General features: G+C 31.7%; 1 protein-coding gene across 2 annotated transcripts; it reads left to right on the top strand.

Annotated features, from left to right (window-relative positions):
- The first annotated feature begins 1 nt into the window (after position 1).
- On the top strand, positions 2–16679 carry LOC139494568 (SET domain-containing protein 9-like). 2 transcript variants are annotated; one of them, XM_071282732.1, is made up of 6 exons: positions 2–182; positions 6621–6883; positions 8103–8226; positions 13730–13845; positions 15320–15437; positions 15982–16679. In XM_071282732.1, the coding sequence occupies exons 1-6, from the start codon at positions 100–102 to the stop codon at positions 16067–16069; spliced, it is 792 nt and encodes a 263-aa protein (XP_071138833.1). In that variant the 5' UTR covers positions 2–99; the 3' UTR covers positions 16070–16679. The 2 variants fall into 2 exon arrangements, with proteins under 2 accessions (XP_071138833.1, XP_071138837.1); XM_071282736.1 differs by having other exon boundaries at positions 20–182; positions 6720–6883; positions 15982–16210.
- The last annotated feature ends 4717 nt before the right edge of the window (positions 16680–21396 follow it).

The raw sequence follows: 21396 nt of genomic DNA, 5'->3' as shown, positions 1-21396 counted from the left end.
CGTTACTGCAAGATGGATGCGCCCATGGTTAAATTTCTTTGACATTTCATCAGGACGAATAAATAATGTCCTTCGAAAGAAGATTAATAATCATTTGTAATGATCTTTAGATATTTGAAAAATAAATGGAAAAATTACAGATACAGATTTACTCCTTGGATCATAATGAACTTAAAAGAAAGGTACACATGATTGCTGAAAAAAACGAATCTGCTTGGAAGTAAAGTGACTGATACCTAAGGCAGCAACCATTTGATTTTCGTGGGGGGCTATGTTTTTTTTTGGAAAAAAAAGTTTGTTTCCAGTTTTTGGAGAAAAAAATAATTTGTTTTTGATTCTGAGAAAAAAAAATTGTTTGTTTCACCCTCAGCTGCCACTATATGTAATGCTAAAACTGAAAGAAAAAAATTGTTTTCGACTTGTCGCGAAAAAAATAGATTGTTTTTCGCCACAGGCGGAAAAAAAAATTTGTCCAGAAAAAAAAAACCATAGCCCCCCCCAGAAAATCAAATGGTTGCTGTCTAATAACACGTGACATGATCAGTACATATTGATCTGGATTTTTTTTATTGTCAATAGAGAAAAATGACAACTTTTCCATCCCTTCAGAAACAATAATGCCATTGTTGGGTGATTTTTAAATTTTTTAAATGTTTTTCCTTATTATACAACCATCGTATAATGGTATCATGTCGTTGTCATTGGCGTCTGCATCGTTCGAAGACACATTCAGTTTCCGGACAATAACTAATAACATTCAGTGAATGGATCTCTATAATTTTTTACCAGAAGGTTCAATACACCTAATCACTATTTGTCCGCCAATGCTGGAAATCACACAGGTTCCCGTAAAATTTTGACGTCATAAAACAAAATATCTGACGCCACAATGGAAAAGTGATTGTTGTTGACGTCAAAAGTTCAAGCGGCCGGGTCAGCCGGGATTAGCGATAAGGTGTATACCACTAAAGGAAGGTTGGGATTGATTTTGGGGGTTATAGTCCCAACAGATTAGGAATGATGGGCCAAAAAGGGGCCCAAAATAAGCATTTTTGTAGTTTTCAAACAATAACTTGTGTTTAAGTGTATGAATCGCTCTGAAATTATACCACAAGTTTCCATACCATGAAGGGATGGTTAGTAATGACTTTGGGGGCTTATGGCTGAAAATGTTTTGGAATTGGGGGCTATAAAAGGGGAATTAGGGGCAAAAAAAATGGGGGGGGGACGGAAATAGGTTTTGGGGAGAATAACTTTAGATTTAGTGAATGGATCTCTATAAATTTTTACCAGAGATTCAATACCACTAATAGAAGGTTGGGATTGATTATGGGGGTTATGGTCCCAATAGTTTAGGAATTAGGAGCCAAAGAGAGGCCAAAAATAAGCATTTTGTAGTTTTCAAACAATAACTTATGTTTCAGTGTATGAATCTCTCTGAAATTAACCACAAGTTTCCATACCAAGGGATGGTAAGTAATGACTTTGGGGGGTTATGGCTCAAACTTTTTTGGAATTAGGGGCAAAAAAGGGGGAATTAGGGGCAAAAAGGGAAAAACTAGGTTTTTCTGGTCAATGGACAATTAAGACAATTTAAAAGCAGTGTAAGGGAGGTAATTCAAAAACAGTTAGCATACAATGTTGGGTGTGTTCGGATTACACTACTTTTTAAGGTGTAATACCACCAAATCATGGTACGTCACATCCGGTTGCATACAAAGCAGGTAACCAGTAAATAACAGTGTAAAAATTTGGTTGTCTACCCTCGGCGGTGGTTACTTTCTTATATGCAATGAAATGTAGTGTGAAATTTTCACTGTATCACCGGAAAGGATTGAACTTTACACATGCAAAGTATTTCTTTGGTTGAAATAAAGGTAAATACTGTACGATTTTTTTTAAAAGTGTCAATTTAACAAAGACTTAAAGGGAAAAATCAATGGTGGTATTACACCTTAATAATGAAATGCAAGGTTTTGGACTTATTGCAAAAAAAGGGGGGTAGTAGTTTTCAATTTTTTTCCCAAATTCCAATTTTTGAAAAGTTTGAAGAAGAAATCTTTAATTGCGCAATATTGCACAATATATTTGTAAGATCTTGAAAAAAATTTTGTGTCATAAACTCATATTATGTCAGGAATTTGATCACAATAAAAATTCAGAGCTGTATCAAGCTTGAATGTTGTGTCCATACTTGCCCCAATTGTTCAGGGTTCATCCTCTGCGGTCCTATAAAGCTGCGCCCTGTGGAGCACCTGTTTTTGTTTCTTAATTAATATATTTATGTAGGAAATGGAGTGAATAATGTATTGCCACCGTGTGGATCCAGAAAATGAATCACACTTCATCAGTGTATCCTTCCTACCCTGACAATGACTTGTGAAAGAATCTCAGAGCTGAGTCTGTTTGACAGAAAACTGTATAGGTGGTCATCATGAGGGTAGAAATGGGAGGAATCAGGGTCTGTTCTCCCTGATTCATGTTTGCCCAAATACCTGTTCACCAAGGGTCATTTCGTATGGCAAGCTGTTTTACTATTTATTTAAATTTCAAGATATCTTATATTATTTCATCTTAATAAGATATCTTATATTATTGTATAGTAATATAATATTTCCAACAGAAAGTAACCAAAAGTTAGCGTGCAATAAATTATACAGGTCATAACATGTACGAACTTTTTCCGAGCTGAATTTCAGTATTTAGGGTGCATTTTTCTTACAATTGAAATCAAAGTTACCAAAACATCAATGCATGTTCACTTGGTTAAGTAATTTTCAATCTTATTAATTATTATTTCATTGCACTTTTAAAAGATTTTGATAAATTTGTGTCTAATTTTCTTCTGTTATTGTGATGATGTAATTCAACCAGAAACATCAACTGCTAGGATATATTTTTCAAAGAGTAGTTTTAAAATGTTCATTTAACCAGTTATTCAGCCTTAAAACTGATTTTAATATTTGCTTCAAATTAGACTAAAGTGAAATATAGTAATACAGTTAAAGGAAGTATAACTGAAAAAAATAATTTTCAACTTTTTTTGAAAAATTGTATAAAGGTATAAAAATAATGAAAAGTTATATTTCAATATGTATTTGAATTATATTTTTTTGAAATTTAATATATTTCACCCAAAAAACGTAAATATAAGGAATAATTTTGAATGGTGACAAAAAAGGGGAAGTAACTCTAGTTGAAATATGTTTGTAAAACAACAGTGCAATTTATTTACGACCTAAAGCTAAGGTAATTGGTATTAATTAACGGTGTGTTTGACACCAATGCTGCCAAGTGAAGCCATGCACTTAATGGGCCACTTAATTTGACAGTTTACACAGCTAGATGAACTTCCTGTTCATGGAAGAATACGAATTTGCCGGAATTTCAAAGGACTATTACTTATGAAATCAACCTCAAGGCTAAGAAATACGGGTGAAAACGGGTCATTTTTGGAATTCCCGGGTTATTCAATGACCCGGTGGGGGTCCCGGGTGATCCTTTAGAATTGTGAAAATCTCGGGTCACACCCGCAGAATACGGGTCAGTTGACAGGTATGAAACTATTACATATAGCTTATAAACTTTATAAGATATCTCATATGATATATATCTCATATTATAAATAAGATATCTCATAAAAAAACAGATTATATAAAATAGAAGATATCCTCTAATATTATTAATTGTATATTTTAACAAATTTGAATCGTTAAGGGATAGTCACATGTTAAGGGCATACCGTACAGTTACAGGGGATGTAATGACGTTGCTAAAGTAAAATGTTATTTTCGCGACGTCAAACTATGAAACATGGGGAAAAGATGCATTTTTCGACTAATTTTTATCATTCAAACTGATTTAATTTGAAAACGAGCGCATGGACCCCTATTTTTAAAACGACATTTAGTTTCAGTTTGCAGGGAGATTATGTGGACCAAATTTTATAAAACTGTAAATAGTGCAATTTTTTAAAATTTTGATCAATATACAGCAACAAAATATGTTTTTTTCTCAATTCATGACCATTTGATAAATATGAGTTATTTCTGAATAAAAAATGCATAATTTTTTAGGATACTCATAAAATACAGAAATTACAAATTATTTAACAAAAAACAATTTGTGTTTATCTTTTAAAACAAAAAAGTTATGGTTTTCTTTCGAAAGGGAAAATACAGCCACAAATCCAAATTTTGAGCAAATATACAAAATTTCGACCTCATTTAACTTAAGAAGTAGCACATGAAGGTATATTTTTTATTACATATTTGATTTAATCAGGCAAAAAATAGCCTATATGGAAATTTTCATCAAACTGTAAATACGGAATCAAAACTGTATCGTATGCCCTTAAACTATATTTTTGAAGGTAGAGAGAAAACGGAGGATAGCAAAAAGAATATTGCACAGCAAAAAGCATATTGCACGGTTATTTTTTGAATATCTAAAAACCAATATACTTTGTGACGTCATGTAATGAATTTCAGGATATTGTTAAACCATCTTAAATGTTTTGAAACAAATGATATCTGTGATCGATTATTTAACAAAACAATCTTCAAATTCTTAAGAAGACAAACAAACAAACAAAAACAATTGAAATATCAACTAATATTTTGTTATTGTCAAGGAGACAATATGATATCTAAAAAATTCCAACAAAATCAAATGAAGATTTTGATACAAATATGGTTGGAAATTAATAATATAACAAATATAGCCTTTGTATGAGGTCAATACAGGATATATCGATCCAAAGAAGTATATAGACCTCCGACTTCGACCTCAGTCAATATACTTCTTTCAGGTCAATATATCTTTGTATCGACCTCATACAAAGGCTATATTTGTATTTATGACATCTTATATAGTTTATAAGATATATCTTAAAAATTATATGAGATATCTCATAAACTATATAAGATATCTTATAAACTATATAAGATATCTTATAAACTATATTATATATCTTATAAACTATGTAAGATATCTTATAAACTATGTAAGATATCTTGAAGATGGAATAAATAGCAAAACGGCTTGCCATACATTGGTCCTTATTTTTATTTTTATTTTTGTTTAAAGTCATAAGGAACGAGTGACCTGTGAAAAATAATGTTTTTCCAAATCTTGAATCAATGCATACAAACATCATAAACTTAGTCTTCTGTGCACGAATTTATCATTTTTTTCGCCTAAATTTCTTATAATCGTCAATTTTTTTTTCAATCGGTCAGTGTTGTTGTGAAAATATGGCAGGTAATTAAAGATCGTGTTTTGAAGCCAAAGTTTAACGATTGTCACCTGTTTGTCAACAATCAACAAAAAAGCATGGAAATTGAGCATGTGTTTAACATGTAAATTCAGATAATATTTTATTTTAAGGACATCCATGCGTATTGTGATCACCAGATTTTTATGAGATGGGTCACACTGAGGTCACTTTCCATAGGGAAAATATTTCGGGGGAATTGAAAATAAAGTAAACTTCTTCTAAATATGAATAAATTAAAGAATTTTCTTCAGAAAAAATTATATGTACATAAGTTTTATAATGAAAACCATCCATTGAGTTATAAAAAAACATATGCATTATTTTTTTAATTTGAGGTTTCTTATGACTTTAAGTTCATATATATAAATGTTCATTATGTGAACAGTGAATGTTAAAGTGTTTTTTTAAATGATAATTATTAATAGGACTTCGAAATTTTTTGGGCTATTGATCCACAATGACCCTTTTGAATGCAATAATAAATCAAGATAGAATTGTTTGTTATTTTTGATAATTATTTGAAAAAGATTTTCTTGACAGATTTTGTCTGTTAAGATCAAACCAAAAGATTGCAGAATTTTTTGGTTTGCTAAATTTTATTTGGTGTTTTTACCATTTCAAAATCCTATCCAATCAATATCATGAAATTTAGTGATGATATGTTATTTATAGATTTGTAAGTTACAATATGATGTGCATTTAAACTTATATACTTGTCAAGAACACCTTTTATTTTTATTAAGAAATTTTTTCTTAGTGTATGAATCTTTTATAAAAATAAGGTTCATTAGTGAACAAAGGAAGATAACTCTAACTCAAAATTTTAATTTGCCTAACTAAATTCACAATTCAATGATTTATATTAATCTTGCAAAAGGATAGCAATCTTAACCTTTAATTTCAGTGCTCACAAGCTCTTTGATTTAGTTTGTTTATATACTTCAAATGACTTTTTTTTTTCAATTAGGATTATAATGATTTTAAATAAAATACATTGCACATGAACTATAATGTACTTACATTTACATTGTGTACATGTATGAAGTCACTTATTTTATTTTAGAAAAAAATAATGATTCAATTAGAAAAATAATGTTTCAAATATTGATATACAATGAATATAATTGTTGATATGTATATCCCCCCCTCCCCCCCCCACCAATTAGCAATTTTTATATTTGAGGATATATAAAGTAAAAACTTCAAAAAAGAAATAAGGTTTGAAAAGAATTGTTGCTTTACTTAAATGACAATTAATAAAATAAAACTGTGTGCTGGAAATTTTATTTTTATTTTTGCTGAACAATTGCCTTATAATCACAAATATTCTTCAAAATTTTAGAAAAGTCAGAGACGTGCAGAAAGGACAAAATGATAAATTGATATCAGATGAACATGTTCTAAAATTCTTTACAAATTTTCTGTCTAAATTGGAGAATAGCCCAACTGAAGAGGAAACAATCTATAACAAGAACTTAAACAAGATGAGAGCTGATTTAGGTTTTGTTACTGAAAGGAAACCAAGTGTTTTACCAAATGGAGGAATTGGGGTATTTGTTACACATGGCAGTGTAGAACCAGGAACTGTAGTATCCATGTATCCAGGTAAGTTACACATGGCAATGTAGAACCAGGAACTGTAGTATCCATGTATCCAGGTAAGTAATACATGGCAGTGTAGAACCAGGAACTGTAGTATCCATGTTTCCAGGTAAGATACACATGGCAGTGAAGAACAAGGAACTGTAGTATCCATGTATCCAGGTAAGTTACACATGGCAGTGTAGAACCAGGATCTGTAGTATCCATGTATCCAGGTAAGTAATACATGGCAGTGTAGAACCAGGAACTGTAGTATCCATGTATCCAGGTAAGTAATACATGGCAGTGTAGAACCAGGAACTGTAGTATCCATGTTTCCAGGTAAGATACACATGGCAGTGAAGAACAAGGAACTGTAGTATCCATGTATCCAGGTAAGTTACACATGGCAGTGTAGAACCAGGATCTGTAGTATCCATGTGTGGAGTTTCCAACCCTCAGACCCCCCCTCCCCATGATCTGCCACTGTGGGGATATATAGTACAAGTTATTTGTGATCTTCACTGTGGAAATGAGCTTATATTCAAAACACAGAACATGGGATACTCTCAGGGAAGATGAGCTCATATCCCCTTTGAAGCCCAAATTACAATTATATTATACTGGACTGTACATACATTGAAGAATATTTATTTATGACAGAATGATATCATGAGGGTTCTCAAAACCAAAATATTGACTTTATTATTTCAACATGATAGTCAAGTTAGTCAATACAAAATTTCCTAAAGTTAACATAGGAATGAAATTGAACTTGACAGGAATTAATGACCACACCACATCCATTATTTTTCAGAGATTTCTGTGCATTCTGAAACTGTCAATATTCTGCCTTCAATATTGAATTCCTTTATGGACATATAAACTGTTACTGATGAGACCTCTGATTTGACTTAATACATGTATGTAAAGGGGTAAAAATAGATTTTACAATTATTTTAAGAAAAGTAGGGTAGTAATGTGATGTTATTTATAAACAGTAAAAATTGTATTTTTTTAAAGAAGATTTGTCTTTTAAATGAAGATTTTATTTTAATTTGCTTCATTCTCATGACTAAGGACTATCCAAATTCAAACAATATTTATTTATTTTTATTTTTTCAAAATTGAGAACAGTCTAAAATTCATAAAAATGTTTAAAAAAACAAAACTGAAGACATTTTTTATGACTTATATAAGTATATGCTACTTGCATCTGAATATATTATTTTGTCTATTTCAGGTCTGATTTATTCACCTCATGAACCAAAACTATTCCAGAGTCTCTTAAATCCTTTCATATTTAGATGTATTGATGGCATGTTAGTTGATGGAAATGATAAGAATTTGTCAAAATTCATGTACAGGTAAATTTTGAATTATGATTTTTGATAAAAAAAAAGAAAAAAAAAAAGGTATTACATTTGTTCCTTTAAAATGATGCTCTGGGGCTACAAGTCAATCTAACATTTTAAATGCTAGCAGTGTTTGTCTTTAATTCTATGTCATTTGCAAAATTTGTTTTATGACTGGAAAATGATATTAACCTAACATAATAATTGAAAATACTTTTCTGATTTATTTATAAGCAAAATTCTTCAAAACATATGGGCTTGGAAAAAGACAGGGGTTAAAAAATAGTATGTAATGATGTAGATATGCAATACATCTAAAACAAAATGAGTAATTTGAGTGTAAGTAAGTGATTTCTATTGAAAAATATCCAGCAAGATGCATGCATCAACTTGAGGAGGGGTATTGCTGGTTCATTTCTGTCAGTCCAGTATCAGTCTAACAAAATTCTGTTGCAATTTTATCAGCAATTACAAATCATATAAGTACGTTTAACATACATTGTATGACACCAAGCTTCATCTATATTTTATTCTGTGCTTGTGACATGTTTATTACAGTTCTTCTATGTTTACTTCTCATATGCAGAAAAATCATATTTTCAAAATGCCATGCATCGTGTGCATATATATACACCTCGCCAAAAGTTAAGCAACACCTAAATATTTTTGCTTCTATTTTGTGTTTTAAAATTGATTTTGATACTGCTTTGTTTCTATATATTTTGTTAATCTATTGTTAATCGACAGGTAAAAATGCAGGTATAAATTTTATTTCTAGATACATAAAAAACAGGTTTTTGAAACCTAAATACAAGTTTTTTCCTTTCAAGTTTTGTGCAATGAAATGTAACTGTTAACCGCAGACTAAATTGTGTCAATGTACGTGCACGTAGACCAGTCAAAAGACCATTGCTGGCTCGTTGTCATCGTCAAGCTCGACATCAATGGTCACGTGGTCACCGCAATTGGACTTTGAGACAGTGGCGTCAAGTCCATTAGTCTGAAGAGAGCAGATTCCTCTAACTTCATATTGATTGGTATATGGCGTCCTCGGAATACAGTTAACAAGAAACAGCACATCCTTGGATCTACAGCGTTTGGGGGTGGGGGTTTGACAGTTTGGGGATGCTTTTCAATCGACTGCAAAATTGACCTTTATAGTCTAGATGGGACTATAACAGGTCAAATATCGCGATAACATCATACAGATTTCGTTGAGCCACATTTTTACAATCACAATCTTGCAACTAGACCGATATTCATGGACGATAATGCTAGACCACACAGAGCACACTTTGTTTCCAATAATTTTCCTCAGGAGGCAATTGACACTATTTCTTGGCCACCCATGTCACCAGATATGGTTCCCGTTGAGCACGTTTGGGATGACATTGGTAAAAAAATCACTAACAGGGTTCCAGCTAGTACGCATTTTCAGGAATTACGAGCAGCCTTGATTAACAAATGGCATAGAACTCATGTTAGAACATAACAACGCTTAGTTCAAGCACAAAATGATGTGTGAGTGAACTTTTCCAGAAGTGTGTAGGATACACTCGCTATTGACCTAAATTGTACTTTAATGCATTAACAAATTGTCACTCTCGAGATCTGAAAAGAATTTTGTGTATAGTGCAGAGCAAATTAAAAAAAAGTTTCAGTTAAAATTCAAACTTTATCTTGTATTTTATTTTACCAATTTTACAACCATTTGCCAAAATGAAACAGTCGAAAATGCAATCATAAAAACAGTCCAAACTTTCACTTTTCAATTAACATTTTATATATGTTAAATCTATTTGTTACCTTGGAATAACTATAAATTGTTCAGGAAGTTTAAATCATTCAAAAAGAAATCTTATGGAAAAAGGAAGAAAAGCTTGGTTTAAAATTAAAAAAACAGTCTCTTTAGATAATTTCTTCAGTATGCTTGAAAAATTATTTGATACTTTAGTTGTTCCAATAACTCTTTATGGAAGTGAAGTTTGGGGTGTAAGCCAAGTGTTCAAAGATTCAGATCCATTTGAACATTTACATATTAAATTTATTAAAGAAATTTTAGGAGTACAGTGCAAAACAACAAATGTAGCCTGTTTAACTGAGACAAACAGAATCCCTTTGTACTTAAAAATTCACCTTTCAGCTATAAAATTTCTAAACCACATTGTAAACTCGCCTAACACTTTAGTCCATAAAATATATAATAATGTAGAGAAAACAAGTAAATGGGTTAACATTGTAAAAGACTGGTTAAATAAATTAGGTTTTGGTCATCTCACTTTTAATACTTTTAATTTAAAATATCACATAAATAGTATCCAACAAAGAATATATGACCAGGCTTATCAAATTATGAATTGTTCTATCAATAAATGTGAAAAATTAAATTTCTTTTGTCATACTAAAAGAGTTAGAAAAAGGCCCCCATATATTGATATATGTAAATTCAAAACCGACCGATCAGTTTTCAGTAAATTTAAACTAAGTGCGCATTCCCTAGCAATTGAAAGAGGGCGTTATACCAACATGGAAAGAAGTAAACGCATTTACTTATCCTGTAACAGACAAGAAATTGAGGATGAATACCATTTCTTCTCAATCTGTCCATGCTATAAATCATTAAGGGATACCTATATACAAAATATTAATAAAAATCTTAATTTCAATTTTATTAAATTGCAGTCCACTATAACACTAAATCATTTGACTGTACTTATAAATAGCAGTCTACCAGTCATTTTAAAAATCACCATAAAGTATATTAATGATTGTCTTTTATTTTATGAAGAACATCTGTATAACTTTTTATACGACCGCAAAATTTGAAAAAATTTTCGTCGTATATTGCTATCACGTTGGCGTCGTCGTCTGCGTCGTTGTCGTCGTCGTCGTCGTCCGAATACTTTTAGTTTTCGCACTCTAACTTTAGTAAAAGTGAATGGAAATCTATGAAATTTTAACACAAGGTTTATGACCACAAAAGGAAGGTTGGTATTGATTTTGGGAGTTTTGGTCCCAACATTTTAGGAATTAGGGGCCAAAAAGGGCCCAAATAAGCATTTTCTTGGTTTTCGCACTATAACTTTAGTTTAAGTTAATAGAAATCTATGAAATTTTGACACAAGGTTTATGACCACAAAAGAACGGTTGGGATTGATTTTGGGAGTTTTGGTTTCAACAGTTTAGGAATTAGGGGCCAAAAAAGGGCCCAAATAAGCATTATTCTTGGTTTTCGCACAATAACTTTAGTTTAAGTAAATAGAAATCTATGAAATTTAAACACAAGGTTTATGACCATAAAAGGAAGGTTGGTTTTGATTTTGGGAGTTTTGGTCCCAACAGAATAAGGGGCCCAAAGGGTCCAAAATTAAACTTTGTTTGATTTCATCAAAATTGAATAATTGGGGTTCTTTGATATGCCGAATCTAACTGTCATGACTGTGTATGTAGATTCTTAACTTTTGGTCCCGTTTTCAAATTGGTCTACATTAAGGTCCAAAGGGTCCAAAATTAAACTTAGTTTGATTTTGACAAAAAATGAATCAGTTAGGTTCTTTGATATGCTGAATCTAAAAATGTACTAAGATTCTTGATTATTGGCCCAGTTTTCAAGTTGGTCCAAATCGGGTCCAAAATTAAACTTTGTTTGATTTCATCAAAAATTGAATAAATGGGGTTCTTTGATATACCAAATCTAACTGTGTATGTAGATTCTTCATTTTTGGTCCTGTTTTCAAATTGGTCTACACTAAAGTCCAAAGGGTCCAAAATTAAACTTAGTCTGATTTTAACAAAAATTGAAATCTTGGGGTTCTTTGATATGCTGAATCCAAAAATGTACTTAGATTTTTTATTATGGGCCCAGTTTTCAAGTTGGTCCAAATCAGGATCTAAAATTATTATATTAAGTATTGTGCAATAGCAAGTCTTTTCAATTGCACAGTATTGCGCAATGGCAAGATATATCTAATTGCACAATATTGTGAAATAGCAAATTTTTTTTTAATTAGAGTTATCTTTCTTTGTCCAGAATAGTAAGCAAGAAATATCTTATTGCAAAATATTGTGCAATAGCAAGATTTTTTTTTAATTGGAGTTATCTTTCTTTGTCCAGAATCAACTTAAATCTTTGTTATATACAATATACAATGTATATTCACTTTTTACTACCAACTGATAAATTAAAATAATCTTTACCATTCAGTGATAACAAGCAGTTTTTTTACATCTTAATATTTTATGATGTATTTAAATGAGTAGTTATTGTTGCAAACTCCATTAGAAATTTTAATTGAGATTAGTTTTGGAATAAGGGAAAGGGGGATGTGATTAAAAAAATTGGGTTCAATTTTTCTCATTTGAAATTTCATAAATAAAAAAGAAAATTTCTTCAAACATTTTTTTGAGAGGATTAATATTCAACAGCATAGTGAATTGCTCTAAGAGAAAACAAAAATTTTAAGTTCATTAGAACACATTCATTCTGTGTCAGAAACCTATGCTGTGTCAACTATTTAATCACAATCCAAATTTAGAGCTGAATCCAGCTTGAATGTTGTGTCCATACTTGCCCCAACCGTTCAGGGTTCAACCTCTGCAGTCGTATAAAGCTACGCCCTGCGGAGCATCTGGTTTAATATGCAACCTAATTTTTGTTTGTGTTCTTTTTTTAATTGTTCATGAACATTAACAATGTGTTAACTGTTGATATTTATAGCCTTTTTCTTCTTTGCTGTGAATACCACTGTCACTCTAATATAATTATAATCAATTTAACTATTGTCAGTTTAATTGTCTTAATTTTGTATGCCATAACCATTTAATGTAAATGTGTGTGTGCGAATAAAATATTGTCTATTGTCTATATTATCTTATAAAAACACAAATTCTGTTTATTGTATTGATATTTCGATTGGTTATGAATTCAGTAAAAAACGATTCTGTAAAATTATCAGGTGTTGCTTAACTTTTGGCGAGGTGTATATATGAAATTTTCATCACATTTAATAAGCAACATAGATCAGGACTATAACTAGTGAGTAAAATCTCACAGTACATGTTCATCTTGTTCTGACAGTCATATATTTATTAATTTATTTTCTTATCTACAGAATTAAAGGAAATCTGTTAAAACAAGAATATGTCCATAGTACATGGATGCCCCATCTGCACTATCATTTTCTATGTTTAATGGACCGTGAAAATGGGAGCAAATCTCTAATTTGGCATTAAATTAGAAAAATCATATGAGGAACAGGTGTTTTAAGTTGATTGGACTTCAACTTCATCAAAAACTACTTCAACCAAAAACTTTAACCTGAAGCGGGACAGACAGACAAACGGACGAACCAACAAACAAACGGACGGACGGACGAACGGATGCACAGATCAGAAAACATAATGCCTATAAATGGGACATTAAAAAGTTAGAAAATAAAACAATTTTTATAGATGCCATTTTATACACCTTGCTCTTTATATTGACCTATTTATTCATGTGTTGTTTATTTTTCAGATCTTGTTGTCAGAGAGACAGAATTGGGCCATATTTGATAAGTGATATGTCTTGGCTAACACCATTTCCAGTCAATCCTTTAGCAGTTGGACAGTATGTTAACAATCAGTCAACAGGTAATATACCCTTATATTGACTGATTTTTGGTGTTTTAAAGGAGTATGTTCGATAAGGTCCTAAAATGGCCCCCTTTTTTGGCGTAAATTTCAAATTCAGATTTATTTACCAATATCACGATAAATTGTAGCTAATACATTGACTAGATAGGATATAAGCCATTTTATTGAAAATTTCACGTTTCTGCGTTTCATTATGACGTCACAAGTTGTACTCATATTGATTTTTCACAAAAAAATCAATGAAAATGGGTAAATTTCCATAGATTATTGGACAGGAAACATAGAGCGCATACGTCGACAACAAAGATCTTTTAAAATAATGTTAATGAAGACATTTCACATGTCTTATTTGAATATTAAGCTTGTCGACGCCTGCGCTCTATGTTTCCTGGTCCTTTATTTGGTTGAAATCCAGCTGATTTTGTCAAATTTCACAAAAAATCCCTTATCTTGACCTTTTTGGGATGTAAAAATCAACGTGTTCGAATTAAACTTTGACAAAAACAGTTCTGTTTAACTTTCTCACATGTCTTTAAGGCAACCTAAAGCATTTATTGTTTTGTAACTATGAACTTTATAATTGGGGCCAAATATGGCCCTTACCGAACTTACTCCTTTGCCTTTCAGCATTATTTTAAAACTGCTTCTTTGCAATCAGTTTTTATAGGTGGAGGAAATTGGAGTGCCCAGAGAGAACCATCAATCTTCACCAGGAAAAATAACAATTCTTGTCAAATGAGATTGGAGTCCAGGGCAACAAACCTACAGTGCTACTGTACTAAGTGCAGGGTTTGAACTTGCAGCTTCAGTGTTGATAGGCTAGTGATATCACGAAATAGAAGTTCCTTCATACATGTAATATAAATGTAATACTGTGGATTCATTTATTTTCGTGGGTACCAATTTTCGTGGATTAAGAAAAACTTGCATATTCATGGATATTTAATTTCGTGGTTTTGCTGAAGTCTGCATACAAACCTATAGAAAAATTATCATTCGTTGAATATTTAATTTCGTGGTTTGACTGTGCCCACGAAATCCACGAAAATTGGTATCCAACGAATAATAATGAATCCACAGTATAAGCTCCAAATGGAATAAATATTCTGAAATATTATTTCCACTTGAATAAATATTACATTATATGTTCTGAATGGAATAAATGGTATAGAATATTTGTTCCATTGGGAACAGATATTATGACTGATTATAACAAAATTTCCATTGGAAATTCTGTTAGGTGGAACAAATATATACGTTTACAGTGATTTGGAAATGGAACCACAAATGTAATTAAACAATTCAGCTACAATAATAATATGATCTATAATACTGAATAAGAAATTGGATTTATGTATATGGCTTCACTAAATTCCAGATTGAATGAATTGTTCTTGTATAATATTGAATTATGAAAGAAGATTAAAGATAATGTTTCTATGATACAACTGTCTTTATATTTATATTACAGAACATCAAGCAAATGTTGCCTACCAAGAGTTTGACATTCCAGCTGACTTCCCATTCCATCTACGTAAATTTATTCCAAATAATTTCTACAGTTCATCTTATGAAAATGAAGAAATAAGGTACATGTATTTATATTGTGACAGAAAATTACCACTAGTAATGAACCTATTCAGAAATTCAACATACCTTTTCTTAATTTATGTTAGGGAGTCTCAACTATCAATATCCTGTAAATAATGTCTTGACCAACCAGAACATCCAAAACAGTAATGTTCCCATAATGCTACCCAATTTCGGATAAGGTCCCTTTACTCTTGAAAGAAGAGTATACATAAAATGAATGCTTAAAATAGTATAAACAGGTTGACAATAAGAAGTTTCTATAAACATCTTCTGAAGGTTTAAAATTGTTCCTTTGACTCCTGCTGTCTAGCATTATGACTTACTCTGGGGAGGTTTCATTTGGCTTTAAAATAAGGTGTGTATAGATGTGCTGCAAGAGGTCCATAGTTGAACTGTTGCATTGTGAATTTTCTGCCTATATCTTATATAATCTTTCAATTGCCAAAAAAAAAAAGATTGAATCTGAACTTATTCAAAATGTAATTTTATTTGAATGTATGATATTTTACTTTTAATCTATGACTGTATATATAATTTCAGACAGACAAGAGTTATAGTACTTGTATCACTTAGAAATATTAAAGAAGGAGAAGAACTATTTTCATCCTACTTCACAGTTGTGCATTAGAAATGGGAATGTAACAGATTCTATACAGGAGTAAAAGATGGCAGATACGTCTGAAGATTCAGAAGTTGAAAGGAAGCTTATAGAGAATATAGATGGCTGCGTAACATTTTTCTATGCATAACACTGTGAAAAGCATGCTTAGTTGTATTAGGTTGATTACAGAGACGAAATACCCATACTGCAGCTTTATTCACCCTAATATAGTGTAGTGCATAATTGTTGAAACTGAGATTGATGACAGAGAGCATTCATTTATTTAATGTCCAAAACTAAGTACTAACAATCATAATTAATATGACATATAAGTTGTCAGATAAATGCTACAGTGGTGCCATATTACAGAGAGGAGTGTATGTAGTTAGTGAAGAAAGATAACACTGATGGATGCTTTAATTGTTGCAATAACATTTCTGACCGTTGTTAAATACAACATTTCTGACCGTTGTTAAATTCAACATAAATTCTGACCGTTGTTAAATACAACATTTTTGACCGTTGTTAAATACAACATTTCTGACCGTTGTTAAATACAACATTTCTGACCGTTGTTAAATACAAATGAAAGTTGAGTATTAATGTTATTTTTTTCAATAAAAGGTTTTTTAAAACATTTATAGTCTTGCCATTCTCATTATTTGTATACAAAAAAACTTGTAACTATGGCAAATCATCAGTTAAATTTCTTCAGTCTAAACCTTGTCAAGTCGTGGAAGTGCTAATATTTATACAACTTCCCCTAAAAAGAAATAGAATGTTCCATTGTTGAAATAAAAATAAGATTTGTAATCATGCAATGTTTGGAATTAAAAAAATGGTAATCATGTTCTATCTATATTTAAATTTGAATTAAAAAAAAACCAACTTATTTAGAATTTTTCACAAACAAACAAATTGAACAGGGTTGATGATGTTTACTTATTGCAGAAAGCTTAATATTTCAAGAAGAAGTAGAGATAGACAATCTATTCTTTGTATATAGGCAACATTCAGTGTCTAAAGAGTATGTCTTGCATCATCCAGGATGTGTCAAAGTCCTTGGTCACATTTTCCTCAATCTTTTACTATCTAAGGCTTCATAAAGTTTCCATGCTGAGGATTTTTCTAAGTTTACTATAAGTTACCAACCAACTTTATTTGATGTATAGAATGGTGTAGGGTCATGTCATCTGACCTTGACCTCTTTAAAATATGAAATAAGGTAATACTGTATTGTTCCCTATTACACAAAAATTCACCCAAGACAAGATAACGATGAAATGAACTATGTCACAATAAACCTTCAACAATTAGCAAAATCCTACCCCTTATTAAGCTTTTTGAAACCAAATGTTGGACCTAATAATCCTTAGATTGCGTAGTTTCAGATTTTTTATCTTACATTTAATCAAATTGGAAACCATTTATGAAATGAATATTAAAGAAAAGTGCAAGTACTTAACTCATACATTGAAAATCTTAATAGAGAAGTGAAAATGCTCACAAGGTCTACTTTTTGTCAATTTACTTAACTATTAGATGACTCCTTAAAGGAGTCATTTCTCTTAAATTAAGATGTTCCATCATTGTACTACTGTCACATATTGTAAGAACTATACTATATAGACAGATACTGTCAACAACAAAAAACAGCTACATATGATATACAAATCTGCAGATTTAGGCAAAAGTAAAGTTTATAAACGATAATTAAGTTTGATTTTGTCATTTCATGAAGGACTTCTGTTCATGCTGTTTGGAGTTTTCCATGGAGTTTTGTATAATAAATACGTCTTTCATCCCAATTTAGGCAAATTTAGAGCAAGGGTTCAAAAGTGAAATTTCTTGCCTGTTTGAGTGATTTAAATTGAATGATATTGAAAGTGGTTTAAGATTTGAGTCTGAGAAATCTTCACTTACTGGTATCATTCATTCGGTCCATTTGAGCTATTACCATTGACATTTGGCATAAACATTTTTAAAAAATCCTCTACTCTGAAACTACTGGACCGAATTCATCAAACTCATGGAGCTAATGATCCTTTTGGTATCTAGTGTGAAGTTTGTGTTTTCTCCTAATGACCAACATTGTGACAATGGGTCAGAGTAGAACATTAGAGGAAAAAATAATGTGCTAATAGCTTAAAAACTAAAATAGATAAAAATGTTCAGAATGTCATGAGATACTTAATAATTTCTCCAATATCAGTTTAATCCTTATTGGAGTTATTTCACTTAAATTAAGACTTTTATTGTTTTATTCCCACTGGTATGATGCCACTGCTAGTGAATATTTTGTCACCTAGGGTATTACCAGCCAAGTAGTCAGCGATGTGATGCTGATATGCAATAGCTTATGTAGACGAAACGCGCGTATAGCGTACTAAATTATAATCCTGGTACTTTTGATAACTATTTAAACCACTGGGTCGATGCCACTGCTGGTGGACGTTTCGTCCCCGAGGGTATCACCAGCCCAGTAGTCAACATTACGGTGTTGACATGAATATCAATCATGTGGTCATTTGTTATAAATTTTCTGTTTACAAAACTTTGAATTTTTCGAAAAACTAAGGATTTTCTTATTCCAGGCATAGATTACCTTAGCCGTATTTGGCACAACTTTTTGGAATTTTGGATCCTCAATGCTCTTCAACTTTGTACTTGTTTGGCTTTATAAATATTTCGATTTGAGCGTCACTGATGAGTCTTATGTAGACGAAACGCACGTCTGGCGTACTAAATTATAATCCTGGTACTTTTGATAACTATTTAATATGTTCTTTTCTATAAATTTACTGTTTTTAAAATGTTGAAGTATTTAAAACGCTAAGGTTTTTCTTTCCCAAGATATAGGTTGTCTTGCCTGTATTTGGCACAACTCTACAGAATTTTCGGTTATCAATACTTTTCAAATTTGTTTTTGATCTGGTTTTCCAACTGTTTTGTTTCGAGTGCCACTAGCGCGATATGTGTAAATTAAACGCATGTTGGGCGGATCACATTATGATCCCGGTTTCTTTTAAAATTGTTAAACGATGATGACTGATGTACCCATATTTTGACTAATATATTTATTGTGTCTGTTTATTTAACGCATCAATGTAAAAATATCGGAAATTGATGAGACTGTCATTAAAGTGAGAGGGTTAGCGCTATAGAACCAGGTTTAATCCACCATTTTCTACATTTGAAAATGCCTGTACCAAGTCAGGAATATGACAGTTTTTGTCCATTCGTTTTTGATGCGTTTTGTTATTTGATTTTGCCATGTGATTATGGACTTTCCCAATTGATCTTCCTCTAAGTTCAGTATTTTTGTGATTTTACTTTTTTCTTTGGTGGGATTTTACAACCACTTGGTCGGTACTATTGCTTGTGATCGTTTGGTCCCGGAGGTTATTACCATCCCAGAAGTCAAACTGACCTGTGATATTATTGCTATGTTCACTTTTGTAAATATACTGTTGATAAACTGGTTTCCAAACACAAATACTTTCTACCTAAGGTATGAATTACCATAGCTGTATGTATGTTCACTATGTTGACGTTTGCTTTTGTTGCAGTTCAGTGATGCTGGTGTTCCTTTGTTTTACTCTGATAGTTGATGTGTTTCCTTAGATTTTAGTCTGTTACCCGGATTTGGGTTTTTGCTTAATCGAATAATTACAGCGGTATTAATAACTGTTGCCTTCATTTGTTTCAAGAAAACTGTGGAATATGATATGCAAGCATTCATGGAGATGATGGTTAATGTGTGATATGACATCATCAATCTACATGAAAGTGTAATTAAAGAAATGTGCAAGTTGGTTTCCTTTCTTTTTGTCTTTGAGAATGTTCTTTGTAAATCATTATATTGACGAAAATGTGTGAACAAAACAAATAGACACAATAGGTAAAAATGTCAAAATAGTGGTACAGCAATCAACATTGTATTATAATCTTAGTCACAATAAAAACAAACATATGTCAACAACAACAAAAATGGCAAAAAGTAAAAGCACATAAGCAAAAACAAGAGACAAGAATACAAAAATGACCACATCACTAAAAAACATGGTCTGGGTCCATAAGTATCGAGCAACGCAAAAAGGATTGATGGACCAAACAGTTAAGTAAAATTAGCAAACACGGCATCAAGTAAAAAGATGAATGGCATAATTTTGCCAGGTGAGCGATAAATGCTTTAAGCTGCCTCTTGTTTCTAGTGTATACATGTTGTTAAATGGTTCAGAAATACGGGGAATTTCCTCTGACACCTGCCAGACAGTCGCATGCATCTTTAATACAATGAATCAAGAAACTAAATATAGTTGACCCTTGCTCAAAGGAACTGTGAAGATACAAGGTGATATTCAAAACTCAAAAAACGAAGACATACTGACAACACCATGCATGACAAAACCAAAAACTATTAAAGTACAAACCTTTTCATAGAAAAATAAAGACCGAACCCCACCAAGAACTGAGATGCTCCAGAATGGTAGACAATTCCTGTTCCATATGTGGCATAAGCACGTGGAAGTACAAATTCGGCGAAGAAAAGGGACACGATTGCGGTTACAACGATTCGAACATATAAATGTCATCTGTGATACAGATGGTCAGTAACGGTTATAAAAACCGTGATGTCGTCCAGAACACTTTCCAAGAATCGAAAGCATAGCTTTACTTTACCATTATGTATCCTTGGTTATATAGCTTTCTTGTCACCAGTAACTCTTTATCAAGAAAATCAGGATTTGCAAACGTAACCTCTGGAATACTGTATGAACTTGGAAATGTATACTCCATATGCAGGCGGTCCTGAAATGTTGTTACATAGAAATGGATAATTAACAATTAGGAAGCTGAGATCATATCATTTGCCATAAAGTTTTGTTATCAACCAACCCTCTTTGTCAATATCAATCATTATGCAAGTCAATAAATGTGGAATACTCAACCATGATATCATAAATATCCTTTATTTCATGTTCGATGGGAGCGATACGTTTAATATTGTAACCAATTGTAAATACAGCTAAGGTTGTCTATGCCTGAGGTAAAACAGCCTTTGTATATCAAAAATTCAAAAGTTTTGTAAACAGTTAATTTATAAATATGGCCATATCAATGATAATTCCTGTCAGCACAGCACAGAAGTGCTGACTACTGGGCTGGTGATACCCTCGGGGAATTAAAACTCCACCAGCAGTGTCATCGACCCAGTGGTTGTAAATGAACTCATCATAGATACTAGGCCAACATTTTGTATTTACGCCCGACGCGCGTTTCGTCTACAAAAGAATTATCAGTGACGCTCGAATCCACAAAAAGTTAAAAAGGCCAAAAAAAGTACGAAGTTG

The sequence above is a fragment of the Mytilus edulis genome, chromosome 1 (assembly GCF_963676685.1).
Source record: "Mytilus edulis chromosome 1, xbMytEdul2.2, whole genome shotgun sequence".
In the NCBI taxonomy this organism is placed as follows: domain Eukaryota; kingdom Metazoa; phylum Mollusca; class Bivalvia; order Mytilida; family Mytilidae; genus Mytilus; species Mytilus edulis.
Note: the sequence above shows the minus strand (reverse complement) of the source record. Positions and strands in the feature narration are given on the sequence as shown.